At 33.8% G+C, this 23,042-nt stretch overlaps 2 protein-coding genes across 4 annotated transcripts in view; both read left to right on the forward strand.

The window, feature by feature from the left end:
* Nucleotides 1-4,365: 4,365 nt before the first annotated feature.
* Nucleotides 4,366-14,042, forward strand: LOC110110782. Of its 3 annotated transcripts, none has more exons than XM_020842421.2 (6): nucleotides 4,366-4,955; nucleotides 5,049-5,266; nucleotides 9,037-9,223; nucleotides 9,313-9,398; nucleotides 9,502-9,593; nucleotides 13,731-14,042. In XM_020842421.2, exons 1-6 carry the CDS (start codon nucleotides 4,605-4,607, stop codon nucleotides 13,991-13,993), a joined length of 1,197 nt encoding a protein of 398 aa, XP_020698080.1. In that variant the 5' UTR covers nucleotides 4,366-4,604; the 3' UTR covers nucleotides 13,994-14,042. The 3 variants fall into 3 exon arrangements, with proteins under 3 accessions (XP_020698080.1, XP_020698073.1, XP_020698066.1); XM_020842414.2 differs by having other exon boundaries at nucleotides 4,368-4,955; nucleotides 8,989-9,223; nucleotides 9,349-9,398; XM_020842407.2 differs by having other exon boundaries at nucleotides 4,370-4,955; nucleotides 8,989-9,223.
* An 8,703-nt stretch (nucleotides 14,043-22,745) lies between these two features.
* Nucleotides 22,746-23,042, forward strand: part of LOC110110775 (heparan-alpha-glucosaminide N-acetyltransferase) — a 52,201-nt gene continuing 51,904 nt past the window's right edge. The window contains exon 1 of the mRNA XM_020842401.2: nucleotides 22,746-23,032. Coding sequence (XP_020698060.1) covers nucleotides 22,820-23,032 — 213 coding nt within the window. The 5' untranslated portion in view covers nucleotides 22,746-22,819. The remainder of the gene's footprint in view (nucleotides 23,033-23,042) is intronic.

Here is a 23,042-nt window from a genome sequence, read left to right on the forward strand (position 1 = left end):
ATTTAAGACTTTAGAGAAATAATAATTAACCAACTTTAAAATCTAAAACTTATCCTAAAATGAACATTAAAATATCAAACTTAAAATAAGACTAAATATTCCCTTAACCTCAAATAAACTAAAAATATATATTAAAAAACTACAAACAACAACCCATTTAGGGCACATCCAAACCACACAACCTAACACACACACAGTAGATGATTTGTTAGGACAATCAATCCTAATTTTAGGCAAGACCGTTGTCCTTTTATACTTACTTTTCTTTCTTGTGTGAGTTTTCTATATGTAATGGTTGTTGTAATTTGGTTTGATTTGTGATGCATATAATATTATGTTTTCATTTACCATGCTATATGTGCTATGATATGTGATGGTCACTAGATTTTTCTAGGTTATAAATGATCTTGATAATAATAAAATCTTATGCATGGCTATTAAAAAAGGAGCTAAATGAAAATTTGATTAACAAAATTTTATACATGTTCTTTGAATGTTTAACCCCCTAAAAATTAAAAAAAAAAAACATGGCCAAGTAAATTTGTTAGCTCAAATGTGGGTTATGAATTTTCTATAAATGCTTGTGATATTTGAATGATTTTATATATGAACTAATTAGGATAACATGCAGGTTATATTAGAGTCACTTAATTTTCACAAATATAAATTCAAAAAGGGTTGTGAAAGTCACTTAAAGTGGGGTATTTGAATATAATTTGGGATCCAAAGAAGAAGGAAACATCCCTTTAGGGAGAGTTCCTTCCATTTGGAGATCCAAATTTGGGAAAGTTTAAAATCCAAAGATAAAAAAAACACCCCTTCGAGGTGGAGTCCTTTTCATTTGGATATCCTAACCTAAAGGATCAAGAAGCCTAGAGAAAAGAAGTTGAGGAAAAAATATCATACTTTAAAACTTGACTCATTTTATAGGATTTGAATATGGGATGCTATCAATGGTGTCCTGCCAATTTTAATTTCTACAAATTATGGGTTGTAATTAAGTGGCATTTGTCACACGACCTTTTACTTTATTTTGATATAATATGATTGATAATTTGTTTAAATTATTTGTGCAGTATAAAGTATCTTCCTTTCTAGGTTTACTACCTGCATTCTGGATTTTTTTTTAGCCTGGAATATGGTTAGGCTCTTAAGGACAACAAAAATATTCGTCTATTTGTAATAAAAAATATTAGGCTTACATAAAAAATAAATGTTCCTAAGAAGTAAGTCCGAGCATGCCAGAGATTTTCATGCATTCATAATTATCTTCTCCCCTTATTAGGCACCTCCCCGTCTATGATTCGTTGCAAACCACTTGATATATTAAGGTGTAGCTCTGTCTAGAAAATGTTGTGCATCTCTAAGAAAAACTTTATTTTTTAAGCTTAATTTTTGCATACCAGTGTCAATCAATATGCATTACATTAGAAACTAATTAAAATTAATAAAATTTTAATTACATCGAGCATAACCACCATACATAGGTAAAAGGGACACTTAAGATATTCTCTAGATATCAGCTCCAAATTCTCAAAACTTAAATAATAAACCTTTTATATATCTCATAAGATTAAATTCATGATTTTAAAGCGTCTAGGTGATTTAGTTGCTCTCTAATCAAAGCCAAGATAAGCCCATATTTACATGTCATTAGTTAGGATCATGTCACTATTATTTAGTGCCCAAATTAGATTTAGAATCCGAGACTGACCTAAAATCATAGTCCCCAACATCAAGAATTTAATCCAAACTTTCTAATAAAATAATAACTCGAGCTAAAATTTTTTCTATTCCAAAACTTAAATCCCAACATATGATGGGCCAAGACACTTCTGAATAGTTTTCAGAATCCTAAAGTGCTCCCTACCTTTCATTCTTTGGTCTCCAAAATAAATGTTCAAAATTGATGAAATCCCTATTAAAATTCTCACATCCCTCCTTTTATATCACTATTAGAAAATCTAAAATAAAATATTTATCATTATTTTAATTGAGAGTATCCGTAGGAAGCCTAATCTTCCTACGATGTAATTAACTTTGAAAGCTTGCCTTTGTAGGAGATTCAAGGCCCTAGATAAATCAAACCCCACTATATTTAGATACTGAATAGAATAGGGGGAAAATCACTCTTTGGGAAAATAAAAATTAAGGATGATCATTATCGTCATATTCAAATAATTAATAATAAGTTCTCTTTCTTTTAGAAAAATGTATCATTTACTATCGATATGGTTGAATATGAAATTAATGATAAATATATTTAGATTATTGTAATTAGATACATATTCAAAAATTATTTTGTTCCTTTGGGGCCATTTGTAGTTCACTACGTCGATTCGACTGCAATAATTGACAATAAAGCATTCTAACTATCATAGCCAAGCATATGATTGAATACCAATTTGATTATGATAGTATGGATGAAATTTATAATTTTGTAATTCGAACTCATTAGAAAATGATATTTTCACCACCTGATGTGATATCATTCATGATGATGAATTCGACTACAAAACTGAAAATTCAAAAGTCTATGTTCAAAATTTATCAAAGAAAGTATACTTAAAATTGATTTGTAATTTCCAACAAAAGATTAGCAAATAAGATGATGGTGGTCAGAGAGATTGTAATCAATGAGGGACGATGGTTAGACGAAGGCTTGATAATGGCTATCGGACAGAGGTCCGAGTGTGATCATCAAGAAGAAGTCTAGTAGTGGCACCCTGGTGGCGAGGGTTCGCTGGTGGTGATGAGTGTAGATCTCCAGGATGTTTTAAGCCTCAAAGCTCTCTTGAGTTTTTACCCCAGGGTCTAAGCCCCCAAAAATCTAACCCTAGATATTCCACTCCTATAGACAGTGGGGGACTATTTATAGGTTTTTAGAGTGCATGCTTTGTAAATATGAAGAATATCCAAGGTAATTTTGGTGTGCTCCATTGGACAGCTCATATTAATTCCTTCGATTATAGTGCATTCATTCAACATTTATTTACCTTAATGATATTAGAATTAAGTAATCTTTAGCTCATTAGATTCATCTTGTCGGGCCGATCGATTCAACTATATGTTATATTTGGATATCATTTCGTCATCCAAATAATGCTTTAAAGTTTCTCAATATGGCCCCTGATTTGAGCTCATTTTGGCTTGAATTTGAACGATTTTGGAGTCATTGGTTCTTCTTACTGAGATGTTCAATTTTATTGTAAGTTTACTAAAAGTAGAATTTAGATAGTCCCGAACTTAATTTTGGAAGTTTCCAATTTAGATATGTATCAAGATTCATATCCAGTCAAGACAATTTTTAGTGACATATTAATTATAATTCTATATATGTGTGTTTTCTTAATTTTTCAATTAAAAAAAAAACAATTCGATGATGTTAAATTTACTTAAGATTCTCACCTGATCAAAGCAATTTTTAGCGACCTATCAATGATAATTCTGTATTTGTGCATGTTTTGTTAATTTTTCAAATAAAATACAATTCGATGATGTTAAATGTATATATGTATATGCTAATTTAACGAGTGAAGGGAATGAGATATGATAAATTATTAATTAATGAAAATGAATTAAGTGAGTAGAATATTAACAAGTAGACATTAAATTATGTAGATTAAGAATCAAATTAGCTAATAATTGATTAAAATTATTATACATTATATTAAAGCTTTAATCTATTCTTTTCACCAAAATATAAAAAATCATAATGAATTTTTTATTTTGTATTATTAATTAATTATTTGATAATTTTAATTAACTTTCAAGGCCTTTTTATTGGGAAATCTTTCTAACCATTTTCTTAGGCGTAATCTCACTAAAAAGACTAATTTTGGCATTTGACAGACTAAAAATTCATTTCCATGTGGATAACCTATTGCTATAAAAGGCACCAAGATCTCTTTACAAATTTACCTCTTAAAAATTATGTTTTTATAAAAAGAAATAGGAGATTTACATACATACCACTTTATATCATGTTATTTATATATCTAACATTCAAAATTTTAATATTTCATGCATATAACTCATAGATCAAATATGAGTTCAATGAATGAAATATTAAAATTATAGAGTGGTATGGTTGGTATGAATGAAAATTATGAGTGACGTGTTTGATATTAAATTTATTTATGAGTGATAGATATAAAATATTAAAAATTTAAATATTAAATATGTAAATAATATAATATAAAATGATATGTATGTAAATCTCAAAAAATAATAAATTGTATGTATAATAAAATGGTATGTAAGACAAAAGAATGCAAAATCGGTGGTCTTTTGATTCTTGAAGGGGTTGTATGCAATAGTAAGTCAAGAAAGGAACTCTAATGCAAAACTATAATTTAGAGGAATTAAACTGCAAAGAAGTATCCGCTATGGAGGCGGAGAAGCGGAAACGCCCCCGCAACCGGTACTACCAGATCCCAATAAGAGCAGTTCTCTCACCTCACGCACGCCGAAACCCTAACCTCCGGCTTTGCCGATCGTCGACGGAATCCGCTTTGTTCGAACAAGTAGAACCAGCAGATACGTTCAGGCGACTAGTCGTTAAAGTCCCCTGTCTTCCTCGCTTACTTCCCCACCTTTAAGCTATGGTTGGTTCGTCGGCCCGCGCTCACGGCGTCGACCGTTTCTACAACCCCCCCGCCATACGCCGTCAGCTCGAGCAGCAGCAGAGGCAGCAACGCGAACTCCAGAACCAATCCTCGCCGGTGCAGACGCGGAAACAAGCGGCGGCGCCGGCTGCTCGGCCGAAGCATCGTCCTTCGCCACCGCCGCCAGACCCGCCGATGGGTAACCGTGTCGAATTGGATGTCTCGTCCTCGAAGGCTTCTGTATCCTCTTCCTACTCTTCCGCGTCGACCTCAGAGCAATCTCCTGGAAATTTGGATCGTTTTCTCCAGTCGACAACTCCGATTGTCCCTGCTTTGTACTTTCGAAAGGTTTGGAAGTAGCATTTTGAACTGGAATGAAATTTATTGTCCTGCCTTCTTCTTTTATGGTTTAATGGATTGGGGATTTTGATATTCGATCAGATGACCGCGAGGGGCTGGAGAAGTCGCGACGCTATGGAGCCTCACCATCCGTATTTCACCCTGGGAGATCTGTGGGAGTCGTTTAAGGAGTGGAGCGCTTATGGCGCCGGAGTACCGTTGGTTTTAAACGAGAGCGACTCGGTGGTGCAGTACTACGTGCCGTACCTCTCGGCCATTCAGCTTTTCGTTAATCCATCGATGCCTTCATTGATATTGAGGTATGGCTATATTTCCACGAAGCTATTTTGATGTATCTGTTCTCTTGGGTTTTTATCACTTATTGGGCATTTTAAGCTGTTCGTCTACTGTGAAAAATTCCTGCATCTCATGTTATCAGTGACGGTTGATGTGAAGTAGAATTCTGTATGACTTTTCTGAGACATTAAGCATTTCTTTTTATCCAACATGAAGATGTCAATCTGTTGCTTCTGGCATTGCATGTACGTCATATTTTCTTGGAGAATCACTTCTGCTTGGTTTGTTTCCTGGAATTTTGTACCGTCAACAAATTGATGTTACATATCTCTCTATTCATTACTCAGAGTTTTTAGGGTTCCTAAACTCAGTAGTTTTGGCTTGGGAATCTTGTGGACGCTTCACTGTGTTGTAGATTGCTACATGCGCTAATCCTGTCTTGCTGGTATTTATTCTAATAATTTAGAGGAAGCATTTATACACCCTCAAAAAATAAAAAAGTTAAGAGCAGGGGAGGATATCAGTAATTGAACTTGTGAACTTCACCATTTTTTTTACACCATGACATGGAGACTAAATTAATGGCGGAGCCAGAAAATTTTCATAGAGGGGGCTCTTTTTTTTTTTTAAGAATTAAGCATGCAACAAACTAATGATTTTGTTTTATCCTAAACAAACAAAATACAAAACTATAAACAATGAATGAAATCTAATTTAGAAAACAAGAAAACTCAAAATTCATAATGCAACAAACTGCAAATTTTTTTTATCATATACAAAAAATACAAAACTGTAAAGCATAAACAATGAACGAAATCTAATTTAGAAAACTAAGAAAAGTAAAACAAAATCTAAAACAAAAGCCATTATAAATCCAATAAAGAAAACAAGAAAACTAAAATAAATACTTATCTTCAGGAATCAAGCTTAGGGTTGCCGGACGGAAGAAGCCAAGAAGCAAAAATGCATAATCCGATGAGCTGATCCAAGATGGAAGAAGCCAAGAAGCAGAATCTGATAGCAAGGGCTTAGGGCTGCCAGATAAAATTTATATTAGTGCTACTGCTGCCTGTGCCGAACGACAGCAATCAAAATAAAAAAAAGGTTATATACACTAATACGCACCCGTGGATGGAGGACACACTGGCGGCCTATCCTGGATTGCAGAAGGCAGACGCGGGACGCACCGGCTGCAGCTGGACTGCTGGGGCGTGGAAGGATGGAAGCAACCGTGGATGCCGGATGTAGAGAGGCGACGAGAACTTCTATGCGCATCAAAATTCTATTTTTGTGAAGCGCCTAAGCGGTGAAGCCGAACAGCCAATGTCTGCACCGCCCAAAATGGCCAATCCGTGTACATGTATACTTTTTTTTTCGAAGGGGACACGTGCCCCCTCAGGACCCCTCCTGTATCCGCCACTGGACTATACCATGCCCGATGTGCTAGGATAAGTGTTTATGTCAACCTTTTGCTACAGCTTTCTCTTAAAAGTGATGTGTGTGCTTCACTTGGTGGCACATGCACAAGCTGTTTCATAACGGCCTCTTTCATGAAAGGTAGAAGATTCGAGTGTAGATGGTTGTTGTTCTCTATTGAGCTTGTATCCAATTTTTCTCTTATGCTTTGTTTCCTTGCTTAGTATTCAATATGCTCTTAGCGGCTAAATGACTGCAAGAGTGATCAACTAGCATTGTTCTTTTTATTGCTCTATGTAAATTTGAAAGGTTCCCTTATTTGAGTGGATGCTACTCAGTTATGCAGATTTACGTGTGCATACTTTATCATGGGGAGATTTAATCATGACATTATATGTCCATGGAATGAACACATCTTGTTTTGTGAATTTGTGTATACTTTTAACATCTTGTTTGGGATGAAGGATTAAAAATGGGATTGGCTTAGATTTGGCTTAGACTTACCCGTGGTAGACTCTTTTCCATCCAAAAGCTTAAGCCCAATGAGCAAGCCAATTGCGTAGTCTATCAACAACCAAAATTAACTTTCCATGCAATGGTGACAACTGACAACCAAGTATGAATTGATGTATCAAAAGAATTTACTAGTTTCATTGGATTTCTTAATGTCACAAATTTGATGTTCAAATCCAATATCACCATGGTTTTGTGATTAACATTCAATTTTTTTGATTAATTGTGTTACCACAAGCATTCATTTTTTTTCATGTGTTGGGCATAGTGTTACACATGACAAATTGCATATTATGATGGCGCTCACCTTGTGCTTACTCATATGTACTATATATATATATATATATATATATATATACCATTCTTCTAGCTATTGTTAACTAATAGTGTTTCTGAGGTAGCAACCCATGTGGAGTTGGGTGGCTGTGCCACTCCTAAACAAACTTCATAAAAGCAGGGAAACATATCTACTAGTAACAAACTAGATAACTTCAAACTACAGGATAATTATGACAAATTTGTCCTAACATTAAACATAAACTTAAAAAAGCACACTTATTAAAAAAGGTTTAAAAAGTCAAACTAATTGTTATCCTATTGCAATAAAAAAATGATCCAATGATTCAGGATAAAGGCCTTAATATCCATTGTATGATGTATTGTTGATGACCCAAGCACGCCTATGCACTCCTTGCGAGAGCCTTGCTCTCATCGGTGTGATATGATAATCTCTACCCTCAATGGTATTCATTAAGAAAGCATGTAATTTTTAATCAATTGATTTGATCTCTTAATTATTTCATGATCTGATGCCTAAAAATGCGAGGAATGCTTCTTATTGTAATTTTCTTTGAGGTCAATGGCTAGATTGACTATTCAATTTCCCATATTAGAAATATTTTAGCAATTCATGCTTATCATATTTAGAAATGAGCAAATGGTTTTTGAAAATAAATTTTCTTGAGTCACCTTACCATTGTGAAGATCTTTTAACATAAGTAACAAATTATCCTTAATCATTTCCCATAGAATCTTTAAGAAGTTAATGGGAAAGCTGCCAGGTCCTAAATATTTATTGGGTCTCAAAGAGAAAATTACAACCTTTAACTCTTCATGTTGAATAGTAAATTGAAATCTTTCAATAGCTCTGCATTATCATGGGGATAAAATTTCAAAAGGTAATTATAGTAATTAGAGTGATTTCATTTTCCTAAAAGGTCTTCGTAAAATTTTGTGAAATCAGTGGAAATCTCATTCTTAAATTGGATAACATCCTCCCCAAGCTTAATTTGGCGAATAAAAGTGAATTTGCCTCACCCAGTCGTCACCTTGTGAAAATAGTTGTCCTTCCAAGTCGTCACCTTGTGAAAATAGTTGTGTCCTTCCAAATCCCATTAGTCTTTTGATGCCAATATGCTTCCTCTTTAACTTTTTGTGAAGCCATTGTTTACTCATATCATATGCCTCTTATCCCTCTAAAGAATAATTACTCTCTTTAGCTTTTCTTTCAATAAGATCCTCATTATTCATTAATCCTTTTCAGCACTCAGAAGTTTCATGACCATTGTAGAAGTACATTATATTATAAATGAGCTTAAATGAACCTTAATTGATTGTCCGTCAATGAAAATCATGATTTTTGGCTAATTAAAGCCTATGATAGACTTTGGAAAGCCTAAATAATTTGGCATAAATGGAGTTGGAACAACACATTATAGAACCCTTTTGAAAGTTATCAGTTGTAAAATTGAGTTTTGTTGTGTGTTAACTTACTTTTAGTAGTGAATTTTGTGTTAACTATCTTGATTATCCTAAGGCGACCTGCTGATGAAAGTGATGGGGATCCTTACCTGGATACTAGCAGTGAAGGTAGCAGCGAGAATGAAGGAGAGAGGCTTATCAGGGACATGCCATTTGTCGAAAGTGCAAGCATTATAGGACAAGAAGCTTCTTCAAGCATTGATGGTGAGACGTCTAGTTCATCAATTCTTCCAATATTTGAGTACATGGAGAGTGATCCACCCCATGGTAGGGAACCTCTTGCTGATAAGGTAAGGACATCTGGCATCGGAAGTTATTTTTCTTATGACCAATCTAAAATGTTTTTGTAACATGCATGGTTTCCCATATCTAACAACAGATTTCATCTCTTGCGAGTAAATTTCCTGATCTGAAGACATACAAAAGCTGTGATCTATTGCCTTCAAGTTGGATGTCTGTAGCCTGGTATATATTTCATCGCCATATTGTCAAATGATGTTGTGTGCCCTTGACACATTAAACATTTCTTACTATGCAAATGTCCATTAACTTGTTTGTTTTATTGCAGGTATCCAATATATAGGATCCCCACAGGGCCAACATTGCGGGATTTGGATGCGTGTTTTCTAACCTTTCACTTGCTTTCAACTCCAGTAAAAGGTAATCATTATTTTCATGTATTCCTTGTAAAATGGGCCTGGTTGTTTTCTTCTATTTTTAGCTAAGACGATGAGGTTTTTAAAAACTATAGCTTACTAAGGAAATCTTGTTGTACATTAAGTAAATACTTGGCATATCTAATTGTTCCTCACTTTGCTTCACCATGTATTATCCCAACCCTTACCTCCTGACCGCAGAAGCAATCTTATTTTTCTTGCATAACTTGTCATGGCATGCATGAACATGGAGCCAAAATTGATTATAGTCTTAGAGAAATATTTTTTGAAAAAAAAAATGGTCACGATGGATTTTAAATCCATTGGATTTGCTTTAAGATGAGTATAATGCAAATTTTGATTGATTACTCATGCATTGCATTCATCTCAAAGCAAATATATAGTGACTTTGAGTTCCATCCTGAGCAAATTTTGGTCTTCATATTTTATGCCAAGATATTTAAATGCTTTGTAAATGCCTACTTGGTGTCCATGTTTTTGGCGTTGTTTTAGAGCCCACATCTATAAGTCTTGAAGATTCAGAAGTCAAGATAATGGTAGTGAGGAACATAGAAAAAATAGACTAGGAAGAAGAGAAGAGTTCAACAGAGGAAGAATTTTAGCAAGAAGAAAAGGAATATATCAGTGGAATTCAGTCTTTTTAATGTCTCCTTTTTTTCCTTATATATATATATCCCACTCCCTCTAACTATTTTAATCAAACAACAACAAAAGTAATAAAGACGAGTGTTCCCTTTCTAACAAACCATCTCTTATTACCGGACATTTGATTATTTAACTACTTGGAGCACGTTTCTTCCACGCAATCTAGGCTGGTCCACCATCGTTGCGTCTGGACTATCGTTTAAGTTTGTAACACTTCCCTCATCAGTTGGCAAAATGAACTTGTCTTCAAGGCTAAGTTTAAGGTAAAACCTTGCACACGTTTATCTCTGGTACCCAAATGGCGTCCATGTCTGGTGATTTGCCATTTTTTATTAAATATTGGGTGATTGGCCAAGTGCCTTGCAAAAGTTTACGAACTTGGAAAACTTGTTTTGGTTGTAAAATTGTAAAATTCTGTCAAGTATTTGGTGGTAGTAGGCTTGCATGAAGATTGGTATTTAGCCATACAAATTTGAAGTATATATGAAAAACAGGATGTACTTTAGATTATGGAGGTAGCTCAATTTATAAGCTACCTCACCATTGCATTCCAGCACTTTAAAGGGGCTATAGTACCATTTTCTTAGCTTGGAGAAATGTATCAATCGCAATGAGGTCAGACAATATGATTGTAGCTTAACTAGAGCAAGATAGTTTGTATTGTAGTGGAGATCTCATCTATTCATGTCAGTGACCAGGTTCATGCATTGCTATGTCCGTAGTAGTTTGAGGTTTAGTTTCTGAAGGGTAATCCTGTTGTTGCAGCCACTGCTAGATTTTGGTCTACACACTTGTATGCCTTGCAGACGATTATATGCCACGAGGTAGACAACTATATACTTTCAAGGAAAAGTGACATGCCAGGAGGAATGCATGGACATGTTATAAAAAAAAAAATCACCAATGGAAGAAAATTCAGCCAACTTCTTGGGTTATCAGCCGCGTAACAATGCAAATATTGTTCTAGTTATTGACTGGTTACTTTAGTCTGCCCCTCCTATTTTGGGTGATATGCGGTATTGCATGGTACTCAAGTTCCTAGCTCTCACTGAAGAGAGTGCGCAAAAAGGAACTCATTAAAACTTGATGCCTATCTCAAACTATAGTATTGGGTATGCCATGAAGCTATCATATTTCAGCAATAAAAATTGTAGCAGCAAAGTGTGTGGTGGACTGCGGCAACAAGGCAGTGACGTGGACATATGTGGTAAGATAATCTATGACCACCTTGATCATTAATTTGTCCCCTGCTGACGGTAGATAGACTATGAAGTCCCTTTTTTTTTAAAGACTATGAAGCCCCATTGATAAGTCATCACAAGCTTTTGTAGGTATGGGTACAGGTTCAATTAAACCTGTTGGCGTTAAGGTTTGATACTTGATAGCCTAACAAATTGGGCAAGCTTGCACAAATTTTGTCATGTTCGTTGTCCTCTCTCATTTTAGGCTAATAGAATTATTCGTGCATATTTGGTAAAACGATCGACCACTGCCATGATTATTAATTTGCTCTTTGTGGGCAGTAGACACACTATGAAGTCCATCGATAAGTTATCACAAGTTGTAGGTATGGTTATAGGTTTAAGCCTGTCGGTGCTAAGGGTTAATACTTCATAGCCTAACAAATTTGGCAAGCTTGTACAAATTTTGTCATGTCCGCATTCATTTAGGCTTGTAGAATCATTTACTAGCCTCACCCCCTGGTGCTGATGTCACTATGATAAAGTTAGAGGAGCTCCCAGCATACAACGATGACTATTTGGCCATGCTCGATGGTCATTCCGTCTTTGATCTGAAATGGAATATTTATGTCCAACATTGTCTGCTTATTTGATAAGGAAGTGCTGCTGCTTTGGAGTTTTTATGGTTTGCAACATTAACTCGTTAGCATGTTCGAATAGTGAAGCAAGCTCTTATCTGGTACTGATGCCATTTGGCCTCCTCTTGGATGATTGCGAACATCTCATGGATGTATGTGGTAGAGCCTTGTGCATGTAGGAATTTAAATTCTTGATGAAGAAGGCTATTGGCTTGTTATTTTGGCTAAGAATCACGCCAATTTTGAAAAATCTGGCAATGGTAAATAGGAGGATTAGATAATAAGTATTTGAGCTCATAAAAAGCTTGCTAGACAGTCTCAATCCATATGAAGGACTTTCGTTGAAGAAGATTTGTACTGTGAGCAAAATCTTTTATGAAATATCGGTAAAAAATCTTTCTAGTCTGAGAAACCCACCAATGCTTTTGTCAGTAGATGGCATGGGACGACCCATGATTGCTTGAAACTTGCCTGGGTGAGACCATGTCCTTTGATTGGAAAATTAAATTCCTTAAATATTGGATCTGTGGTTACCCAAAGACACATTTTGAGTGGTACAAATGCAGCTAATTAGAGGGTAGGCAGTGAAAAATGGTGCGCCAATGGTAAGGTGATTGCGTGATATCGAATAGTAAATGAGAATGTCATAAAAAAGATAATTGCAAAATTGCAGTTGTGAGGTCATAAAAGTGTATTTATAAGGGTTTGGAAAGTAGATGGTGCATTGGTGGGTCCCAATAGCATAATAGTGAATTCATCATTCACACTTGATGGTAGTTGGCTGGGAGGTCCGATTTGTCGAAAATTTGGGCATGGCCGAGTTCTTAAGGAGCTCATGGATTGTGGGAATGAGGAATTTATTTGAAATTGCGATTTTATTTAGGGAAAGTCAACCCATAAGTGTAAGGCGTTCTTTTCTTTTTTTTTTTAACAGGCAAAACAGGGGAAGATAATGTACTGGGGCGGGGTGAGATGACTTAAGAGCAGAACATTTCGACAGGCTATGAAAGCTTATGGAATGAAGTTAGGGTGAGTTTGTACGCGTTGGACAGCTTATGAAAGCTAAAGTACTATTTCCCTTTTTCTAGGCCATGATTTGCGGTTACCACATTATATTGATGGATAGTAACACGGACATATTTGAGAGTTGTTGCTCCCATTTGTTTGGACGTGGATGTGGAAACCTTTATCTGTTGAATTTGAGGTGATGATGTTTCCTGCTGCACATAGTGTTATTCATATTTGATCTCAAGGAGAGTTAGGCAGAGTTGGACTTCTCATAAGATGTCAATAGTTTCTGTCTATGCGGTCCAGCAGCTTCTCATGTCATGTGCCTTCAGCCATTGGGATGTGCAGTAACAAAAACACCATAAAGTTGGAACCCGCAGCAGTAAGTCTGGAAGATTCAGAAATCGATAGTAGTTGGGAGCAGTATAGAAAAAAACAGAGGAAGAGACGAGTTCAGCAGAGGAGGAGAAATCCAGCTAGAAGAACGTATGAGAGAATTTTTTCTTTTCTTATCTTCTTCAGCTAATTTCATTAGAAGGAATGTTTCTTAGTTTATTTTACTTTTGATTATATAAATTAGTTATCAGAAAGAATTAAGAGAGATTACGATGTTACAGATCGTGATTTTGATGCATGTTATGCTGTCAGGTATTGACAATGGGTATTCAGAGGCTATGGGTCCCTGCATCATCAAGAACAAGAACAGTAAGAACTTGGGTGACAAGTTATCCTTAACCATCTTTGGTCTTGCTTCATATAAGTTCCGGAATTCTATATGGACATCCAATGGGTTTCATGAGCGGCAGATGGCAACCTCTCTGCTCCAACAAGCTGACAATTGGCTCTATCTTCACCAAGTAAACCATCCAGACTTCAGATTCTTCTGTCACTCCAATAAATTCAGACGATAATTGTTTCCAATTTTTGTATAATCAAAGAGAAAGGCTGCTTGATTTTTGATTTTTTGGCAATGAGCATTCTCAAACCCTCTGCACAGCAGCTATTTCTTTGCAAGTAGAGAAAATTGTGAAAATGGTTCCTGGATTATTTGCATGGGACTATTTTAGTTCCAAACTATAAATGTGTTTCAGTTACTCTTTCGACTCCTCGAATTTGATCCAAAATAATCCCTCTCATAGATTCATCTTAGGATCAAAATTGACCGGTAAATAGATTATTTTATATTGGATTTGAGGAGTTAGAGAGATTAAATGAGATACATTTGATAGTTTGGCAATAAAATGCTTCTCCATAAATAGTCTAGGGTATTCAGATAGATTCAACTGGTGTGGAGTTTTGCGGGTTTCATGTGGGCTTCATGAGGATTGAAGAAGAGAGCCTGAGCCTGAGCCTGAGCCTGAGCCTGCTCTTGGGTTTTGAATGCTCTAACAAAGAACGAGTTTACTAACTATTGGAATTAATGATAGGAGGCAGATTTTGTTCTGGCGCGTAGTGATACTGCTATTGTAATAATTGAGAACACTACTAGTTTGTGATGATGATGATGAAAAAGTATGCTCAAAGGAGCAGGTGTTTGATGTATTAGAATGTTTAAAAAAAAGTGAGTAAATCTTTGATATCTTGAGCTGTTTCTCCTTATCCATTTTCTCACTTGATGTGTTAGAAGACATTTCACATATTGTTAGCATGATCTTAAAGGGTAAGGAAATGCTTTTGGAGCATAGAAAGATAAACAATTTATCATAAGGAGACAAAAAAGCTATTTTTTCTCTTGAAGACCCACCAATAATGTTATCCAAGGGCGTACAAGCTCTTCAATCATTTGAATTGCATATATGTGCGAACAAGTACTTGAACTCGGGTTTTGTTTGGGATGATTTTTTTTTTACTGCTTTTTAAAAACAGCTTTTTAGTACACTTTTTTTATTTTGATATTAAAAAGTTACTTTAAAAAATTGTAAGAAAGTTATCCTAAATAAAGCTTTAATCTATAGTCAATTTGGTATAATTTTGTTTCATTCTTAACTTTCATTAATTTTTTTAGGAGTTTCTATTAGCTTATCAATTAAAAATGTATGCGTTGTACTTGAATTGTGTGTAGTGATATGTATAAGATCTACAATGTCTATGGTTTGAAATTAATAGTAGATCTGATTGTAATACTTACAATGAATTTTGATGTGATTTTGATGATGGATTGGTTTGTTAGACATTTGACCACTATTAAAAGTTAAAAGAAAATACTTAGATTTGATTTGACTAATAAAAATTATTTTACTGTTTTTTTGTGATAAGAGTATTGTGTCTCCTCTAGTAGTGCTTTAAGGTAGGGCTGCAAACGAATCGAGCCGAGCCGAGCCGAGTATGTGAGTGTTTATATTTGTGTTCATTTAATATCAGCTTGTTCAAGTTGGGTTCATGTTTGTTCGAGCTTTAGCGTTTGTGTTCATGTTTGGTTCATTTAAATTAAGGAGTGTTCATGTTTGGTTCATGTTCGTTCGTTTAGTGTTTATCGAGCTTGTTCACGAACATATTTAACGAATTTTGTTAACTATCAAACAAATACGTTCATGAACATATCTATGAACAAATACATTTATAATAAAAGCAATTGTCTATGTAACAAAGGTAATGCTTATTTATATTTATTAATTCTATAGTCAAATATTAATTATTTTTATCGAGCTTATTCACGAGTTCAAAATCGAACATGAATCGAACTTTTATTGAGCTTCTTATCGAGCTTAATGTCGAGCTTGTTCACGAACTTCAAATGATGTTGTTCGCGAACATAAATGAGACGAACGCATTAGTGTTCAAGTTTGTTTATTTAAAAATCGAGTATTTAAAATATTGTTCAAGTTTGTTTATTTAGTTAATTAAACGATAGCAAACGAGCTTTAATCGAACTGAACAACGAGTAGCTCGCCGAACGTTTGGTTCGCTTGCAGCCCTACTTTAAGGATCAGTAGTTGGATGATAAATGATCATTTATGACGTTTTTTTATTAATTTTTAAAGTAATTTTTTAGTATAAAAATTTTTTGAACTAAATTGTTGTTTTAAAAAGTAATAAGAAAGTCATTCCAAACAGAACCTTAGTGTCCTTATATAAATTTAAGGTATTGAATTAAACAACAATCTAATTTAAGATCTAATTATAATTTTTTGTATGGGGTGAAATATAAAATACTTATGATCATTATAGTTTAAAATACATTCTTCACAAAAAAAGAGTTAAAGTTGAGGTAGATAAGACAGCTTGAGTTGATTAAAGCTTATAATTTTATTATATAATATTATAATGAAAAAGCTAACTTTTGGTTGATGCTTTGAATTAGAAGTCCATAGAAAATGCAATTTGAATGATTAGTCAAAATCTCAATGTATTAGTGAAATAGAAGCTTTTGTTTTTGGAGGTATGAATGGTTAATGATAACAAAAATTTATTGAAGAATACTTTCAACCATAGGGTTAGTGTATTTTCTAAGCGGTCTAAGTTGATAATTTTTTAGTTGTTTAGCCATTTTTAAATCATTTTAAAATTTTTTAGTTTTTCTAATTTTTCTTAGAATCTTTTTAATTTCAATGTTAAACAGAAGTTTTGCTAGTTGTTTAGTACTACATAGGTAACAGTAAGCAACATAGCAGAGAATGTAAAATATTGTACATTAACAATTAGCAAGCAAAGCAACACTATATAGGTAAAAATTGAAAAGAAAACTTTATTAAACTATCAACTTGTTTAGTATTATAAAATGCCAAATGATAATATTTTCACTAGTTATGTACCCCGATAATAATGCCAAAAACTTGATAGGAGCTATTTTTAGCTATATAAATATAGAGCTTCGTGTTTTAGCTTATACAAACTATTGAATTTTCTATAGAAGATTTAATTTTGCTATGGAGTAAGTCTTGTTTAATGTAAGTGCATCTGTTATGTCAAGTAATGTATTGATGAGAAGAATGTAGATCCCACGAGGAAAAATTATAAATTTACTAGGTTTTCTTTAGTACTGTCTACTGAACTACTAAATTTATCTAGCTTAATGATTTAAATGGGTGGTGAAGATTAAGTTAGAAAAAGCTTTAAATGCAAAAATTAAATTCACAATTTTTATAAGTTTTAAACCTATGATATATTTAAAAAATATATTATTGCATTAGAGTGCTTTTTTCTTATTATTGTTGTGGATTAGAGCATGACTACTCCAGCTTTTCTATGTCAAGCTCGTTGGAGTATTAGCTAGGATCCCTCCTAACTACTGTTCTTCTATCTCCTTAAAGCCCCATAATCCTAATAATCATATGTATATGTTATGGCTGAACTATATTTTAAACTTTCTAATTATTCTTTTGTTCCTCTATTGAGGCTCTAGATCACACTATATTTTTAATTAATGTATGACCTATAAATAAACAAATTGAAGTATAGAGAAATTAAACATAGCATGGATTCTATAAAGAATAAACCTACTATAACCAATACATACTTTTTAAATAATCAAAAATTCAGAAAGAAAAGTTTTGCTACACGTGGAGATGATGTTACATAGTACAAACATTTTCTTTCGCTTAAAACACAATTTACAATTTTAAACACAAGATAAATAAGAGATACAAGATTTAAAAAATGACTTAAATTTAAGATACAACTCCTGTACACTTATTTGCTTTGATAGAAAGCTACTCCCACTCAAGAACAACTCCTCACACTCACTCGTTCACGCGCGCGCGCGCACGCACACAAAATAACTCCACAATTTGCCAACAATCTAACATGAACTCAAAGGCTACTATTTATAGTTTGGCAAAATAATTGAAATAGTGCTGCGACACTGCGATGCTGCTTAACCGGCACGTTGGTCACTATTCGTCACTTTGATTCACCAATTCAATTGTCTCCTGCCATGTTGTTGGTGATTTGGCCCTACGACGCCTGTAGCACTTCTTGGATAGCGCCTCGACTCTAAGCTCTTCAGCCAATTTTTTGTGAGCTCTCCACTAAGACACTAAAAGTGTGGCACTAAAGCACTAGAATGAGATTTAGCACTATGGTGTTGGTTCAATTTTCAATATTTTTTTTTTACTATTTTTCTACATAAAATATAAAGACTTAAAGCACAAATTTAATAAATATAGGAAATTTGAAATTAATAATTTTTATCTTATCAATTATTATACCTAATAGTGCAATTTTCAGTTCTACCTATTCTGACCTAGTATGGTAAATATAACATACTAAATATTTTACATTAACACCTCTTAGACGAGTCTATGAGTGATATGTATACATGCGAATGTTTGATTTTTTTCTAAAGTGAGTCATGGTGGTCTTTGTCCATGAAACCAAATTCTAAAAAGTTTCACCATGGGAGTGTCGAGGTGCCAAGTTTGGCATAGCTGAGGCATTGAGCTCTCCGTCTTTTTGCCAAAATAATTCAAAGTTGCGGTGTTAGGGGAGGTGCTATATTTGGTCTATCGCCATGATGCTAGGTCCAAATTTTATAAAAATATCCATTTCCACTTCATCTTCATTTTGTCGAAACCAAAACCCCTACCCTTAGAGCAGTTGGCTAGAGAGAGAGAGGAGAGATTTGTTTTCTGTTGTCACCCCAATTTTGAATATTGTTTGGATTAAGGTATGTTATATTTTGTCTATCTTTGTTTTTCTAAATTCAAAATTTTTTAGATTTTCCTTATTAAATTTATAATTTCGTACTGAAAAAATATGATTAACTTTACACATACTAAACTTTTACTGTACAACTTTATGTATGTTGTAGATATAATTATTATGGAGATTTTGATATTTTTCTAAAAAAGTTCCATTGAATAATTTTGAATAGAGCACTATTTTAGCAAAATAAAATAATCATTCTGATCTCACAAAATAATGTTGTAATATAATTATTGCTTCAAAATAGTGTTCTAAATAATCACTTGTAATTTGGAAAAATTCTGAAACAATGCATTTCCACTTAATAGTTAAACCTACTACCTATGGGTAAAGCTTTATGTAAATTTCTTAAATTATTTTTTTTACATTTTTTATTGTAATATAATGATATATGTGTTTATCTACTGGAACTATGTGATTATGAGAAAATATGTTGTTGGAGAAAGTTTTATTGTGTTGAATGCACAAGAAGTAATAAGATAAATTTTTGAATATATGATATGTCCTAAGCATTAAGAGTCATAATGACCTGTTTTGTGATATGGTATCATAGGTAGTCATAAGAGCTTGAATTTTGATATCCGTATGAGAGGTATAAGAGTTTGAGAAAAATCTATTACTTTTTGCTCTAATATATGAAGTACTTATTTATTGCAAAGTCTATTTAAATTATATTAGCTGTTAGCATTACTCTATTCAGTATAATAGCTTACTACTAATTTATTTTAAATTTCTAAATGCATAATAGGTTTATTATTAGAAATTGGGGTCAATAAGTGTGACATGCTGAACTGTGTTGGTTCATATCTTCCTCTATTCTCTTTCAGGTCAGGTAAAGAGAAAGAGTTGATTGAGTAGTTGAGTTTGCAAGTTCTGATATGTTTGAATCTGTATATGTATTTTCTGATTTTTATACAATCATAGCTAGTTGTTGCTTTATTTTACTATGGTATGTAGCTATACATTATAGTGTGTAGATTTTGTTATATATACATTTTGATGAAGAACAAAAAGAAGAAAGAAAATTATGGACGAGCTTGTATGTTGCTACTTGGAAGTAAATTAGTTGATATATTTTCTAGTTTTAAAGAAATTTAAAAAGTCTCCAAAACTTAAATCTTGGGTTTGGTTTATCATCATTCAACATGATATGACATTTCTGATCTATGGGTAATTATGAGTTGAGTTGTGACACACATCTCTATTCCAACCTCATTATAAAGAATAGTTGAGTCAGCAGTAAATACTTCATTTCTATTCTCCTTATTATATTAAACTTCCTTATGTGTAGAATTTTGAGCAAAATTACTTAAAGCATCTAATTTTTACTACAATCTTATTTGATTATTCTTTGGTAAAGTCTTACATTCTTTAACTCTTATACAACAACAAAAAGTTTGCTTCAACTTTTAGTTGAGGGCATTTCTTGACCAGTGAATGATTATATTTAACCTAATTTTTCCCCAGTGTGACCGCTACACTCGCTTATAAAATGTCTAGTGGTTATCTTCCTCTTTTTAACTCATTCAGATAGGTTGAGAAGAAGTTTATATAATAAATTTAAAGAAGTCCTTATCAGCTCCATGTAATAGTATAGAATGAATAATCAGCCATAAAAAAAATTTAAAGAAGGCTTGATAGTCAATTTATAATAATAATTTACCACATAAACAAACATTTAAAATACAATATTTTTATATAAAGCTTGCATCTTTATTCATGAACAATGATAAACTATCATTGCCCATAAGCACTTTGTTACTCTTTTAAATCAATATTCTTGGTGCTCTCTCTCTCTCTCTCTCTCTCTCTCTCTCTCTCTCTCTCTCTCTCTCTCTCTCTCCAAGGTTCTCTGCACATTTTCTCCCTAACTTTGGTATGGTGCATATCTGCATTGACTACTGATTTGATTTCCGCTGCATAGACTCATTGACCATTGACTGTTATGGATTTGATTGACTGACATGCATATTGATATCAGTACCGTGCTTTGATTTCAGTTGTAGGCTTTGGTGACCTGCTGGGCTATTTAAGCTCATTACATGTGGTTGACAATTTCAGGTCCGAGCAAGGCAACTGGAATGGAGTTCGATTAGAATGTCAGACGAATCCTTTCACTATGGATGCCTGGGGTATCACACTCTTAGTGTCCTCTCTCATGATAGGTTGTCTCATGGGTAGCCAACAAATGTTTTCACATATTCAACTAAGATAAGAATCTTATTAAAAATTATGTTGTGTATAGTATAGTTGAGTAGGGAACCATCAATAAGATAATATAATCCTAACTTTCATATAGTATCTCTCTTAAAGCACTCCATGAATGCTTTCTTTGAATCTGGATTCTTAAACCTATTATTTTTATCCAAGTAGTTTTCTATTAGCCTACTTCTTGTGCTCATCTTCTTAAATTCATTCTCATATGGAAATTTTAAGCCCCAACGTAGTGATCAGAATAAATTTAGCAACTCCAAATGTATGTCCCTAATTCTAATATTGAATATGCTTGAGTGTCCCACATTCTCTTCATCATCAACCATTCTTAGTAATGGCTTATGAATTAGGGCATCAAAGAACTATAGTTCATAAGATTTAAAGAAATGACTATAGGAGGATATCCCGACATTGCCGATGACATCATAAACCTTAAAGTATTTAACCATGTTGAGCATATCAACTACATCTTTATATATGACCTGCCTCTTTATATGTATGATTAAAGTCAACATTATCCTACATAGCAAAATATTGCAAATGAGTCTAACTCCATAAGGCAATGAGGGAAAATAATGGTTTGAAGCAAGATCAAAAGATGTTTGAATAATAGTCAAAACTTATTTGAACCATGCCCAAATCTTATTCAAACTAGGCTCGAATCCAACTCGAACCCAGATCAAACTTTGTTTCAACCATGCATGAGCCTTTATTTAACTATTCTCAAAGCTTGTTCAAACATTGTTCACCTTGCTTAAAAATTTGAATAATGTCCAAACATATTGTAATATGTAATACATATTCTAATGCCATTAAGGGTTTAGAATGCAAATATTTTTTAGAATATGAATGACATATTCAAACCTAAATAACAATGTATAATATTGTTAGTCTTGAACAAATTATGATTGAAAAAATAAAAACCTTCAATTTGAAGCTTTCAACAGATCGATTGTACAAGCTTTGAGATCTATAACGATAAAGAAGGTGCCAAACAAATGAATGTTCAAGCAACTCCCTTGTTTGAAAGTTTGCATTATACTTGATTGTGGTTTTACCTCTATTTCTATGTAGAAGATATGATTTTATTTGAAAAAAAATTTGGACATATTTCTCCAAGAAAATAAAAAAGTGACATTTGATCAATTACATTTATTTGAGGCATATAAATCAAATTTCCAAATATTATTAGGTTTGGCTAAAACCTTGTATGTGTCAATCACTTCACCAATTCATTCAACGAAAGGGTCATTTGATTTACTTAAAAAATGAATGTATTGTAAAAGCTTAAAAAGAATGCAATATAAAATAAATTCAATATATTTACTCTAAAGTTATTTTGTTGCATGTAAAATAAATTTAGGAGATCATCTTTTTGTACTTAGTTTGGGATAAAATGATCATATAAAGTGATTATGACATTGACTAGTGGTAAGTGGTGATGACAGGCGGTGGGTGACAATTAGCGATATATTGAGGTAAATGGTGGCCAACGACCAACACTAATGACTAGCAATGCTTAATGATGGTAGTCGGTGGTGCCGTGGGTGGTTGGTGGTGGTAGAGAGAGAGGCTAGCAACATCGGGGGGCAACCATCTGAGACGACAATAGTGTCTTGAGGCAATACAGGTGGCGGCAAGCAGTGCCTTATGACAACAAATGATGGTTAATTTAGAGTGAGTTTAAAAATAAATTATTTTTAAAAGATAGAAAAAGAAGGAAGATTTACATAGGCATTATCCTATTATATTCCATTCTATTTAGTATTTACAAAGTTGACAAATAAATTATATTGCATCTCAAATTCAACCTTAGGAAACACCTAAATTCCCAAACTTACACTGCCGATTACTCTCCCCAGAGGATTGTGAAATTGCCGATGGATTCCCAGGTCGTGATACCGGAAGAGCGGGTTCCGCTTCTCAACTCGCTCTCAGCGCCGGCTACTAGTAGGACAGACGGGGAGATCCTCCCCGACCACAACCACTCTCCTCCACCTACACCTGTCACCTCTGTTAGCCATCAAGCGAAACCCTCCGATCCAAACCAGCGGCTCGCCTCTCTCGACGTCTTCCGCGGCCTCACCGTTGCGGTAATCCTTA

Source organism: Dendrobium catenatum, unplaced genomic scaffold (assembly GCF_001605985.2).
Source record: "Dendrobium catenatum unplaced genomic scaffold, ASM160598v2 fragScaff_scaffold_633, whole genome shotgun sequence".
Classification (NCBI taxonomy): Eukaryota; Viridiplantae; Streptophyta; class Magnoliopsida; order Asparagales; family Orchidaceae; genus Dendrobium; species Dendrobium catenatum.

Coding starts and splice junctions, on each gene's coding strand:
- LOC110110782 (XM_020842407.2), top strand. CDS start 4,605: ATGGTTGGTTCGTCGGCCCGCGCTCACGGCGTCGACCGTTTCTACAAC. Junction 5,267..8,988: donor ATGCCTTCATTGATATTGAG/GTATGGCTATAT, acceptor GATTATCCTAAG/GCGACCTGCTGATGAAAGTG. Junction 9,594..13,730: donor GCTTTCAACTCCAGTAAAAG/GTAATCATTATT, acceptor TTATGCTGTCAG/GTATTGACAATGGGTATTCA.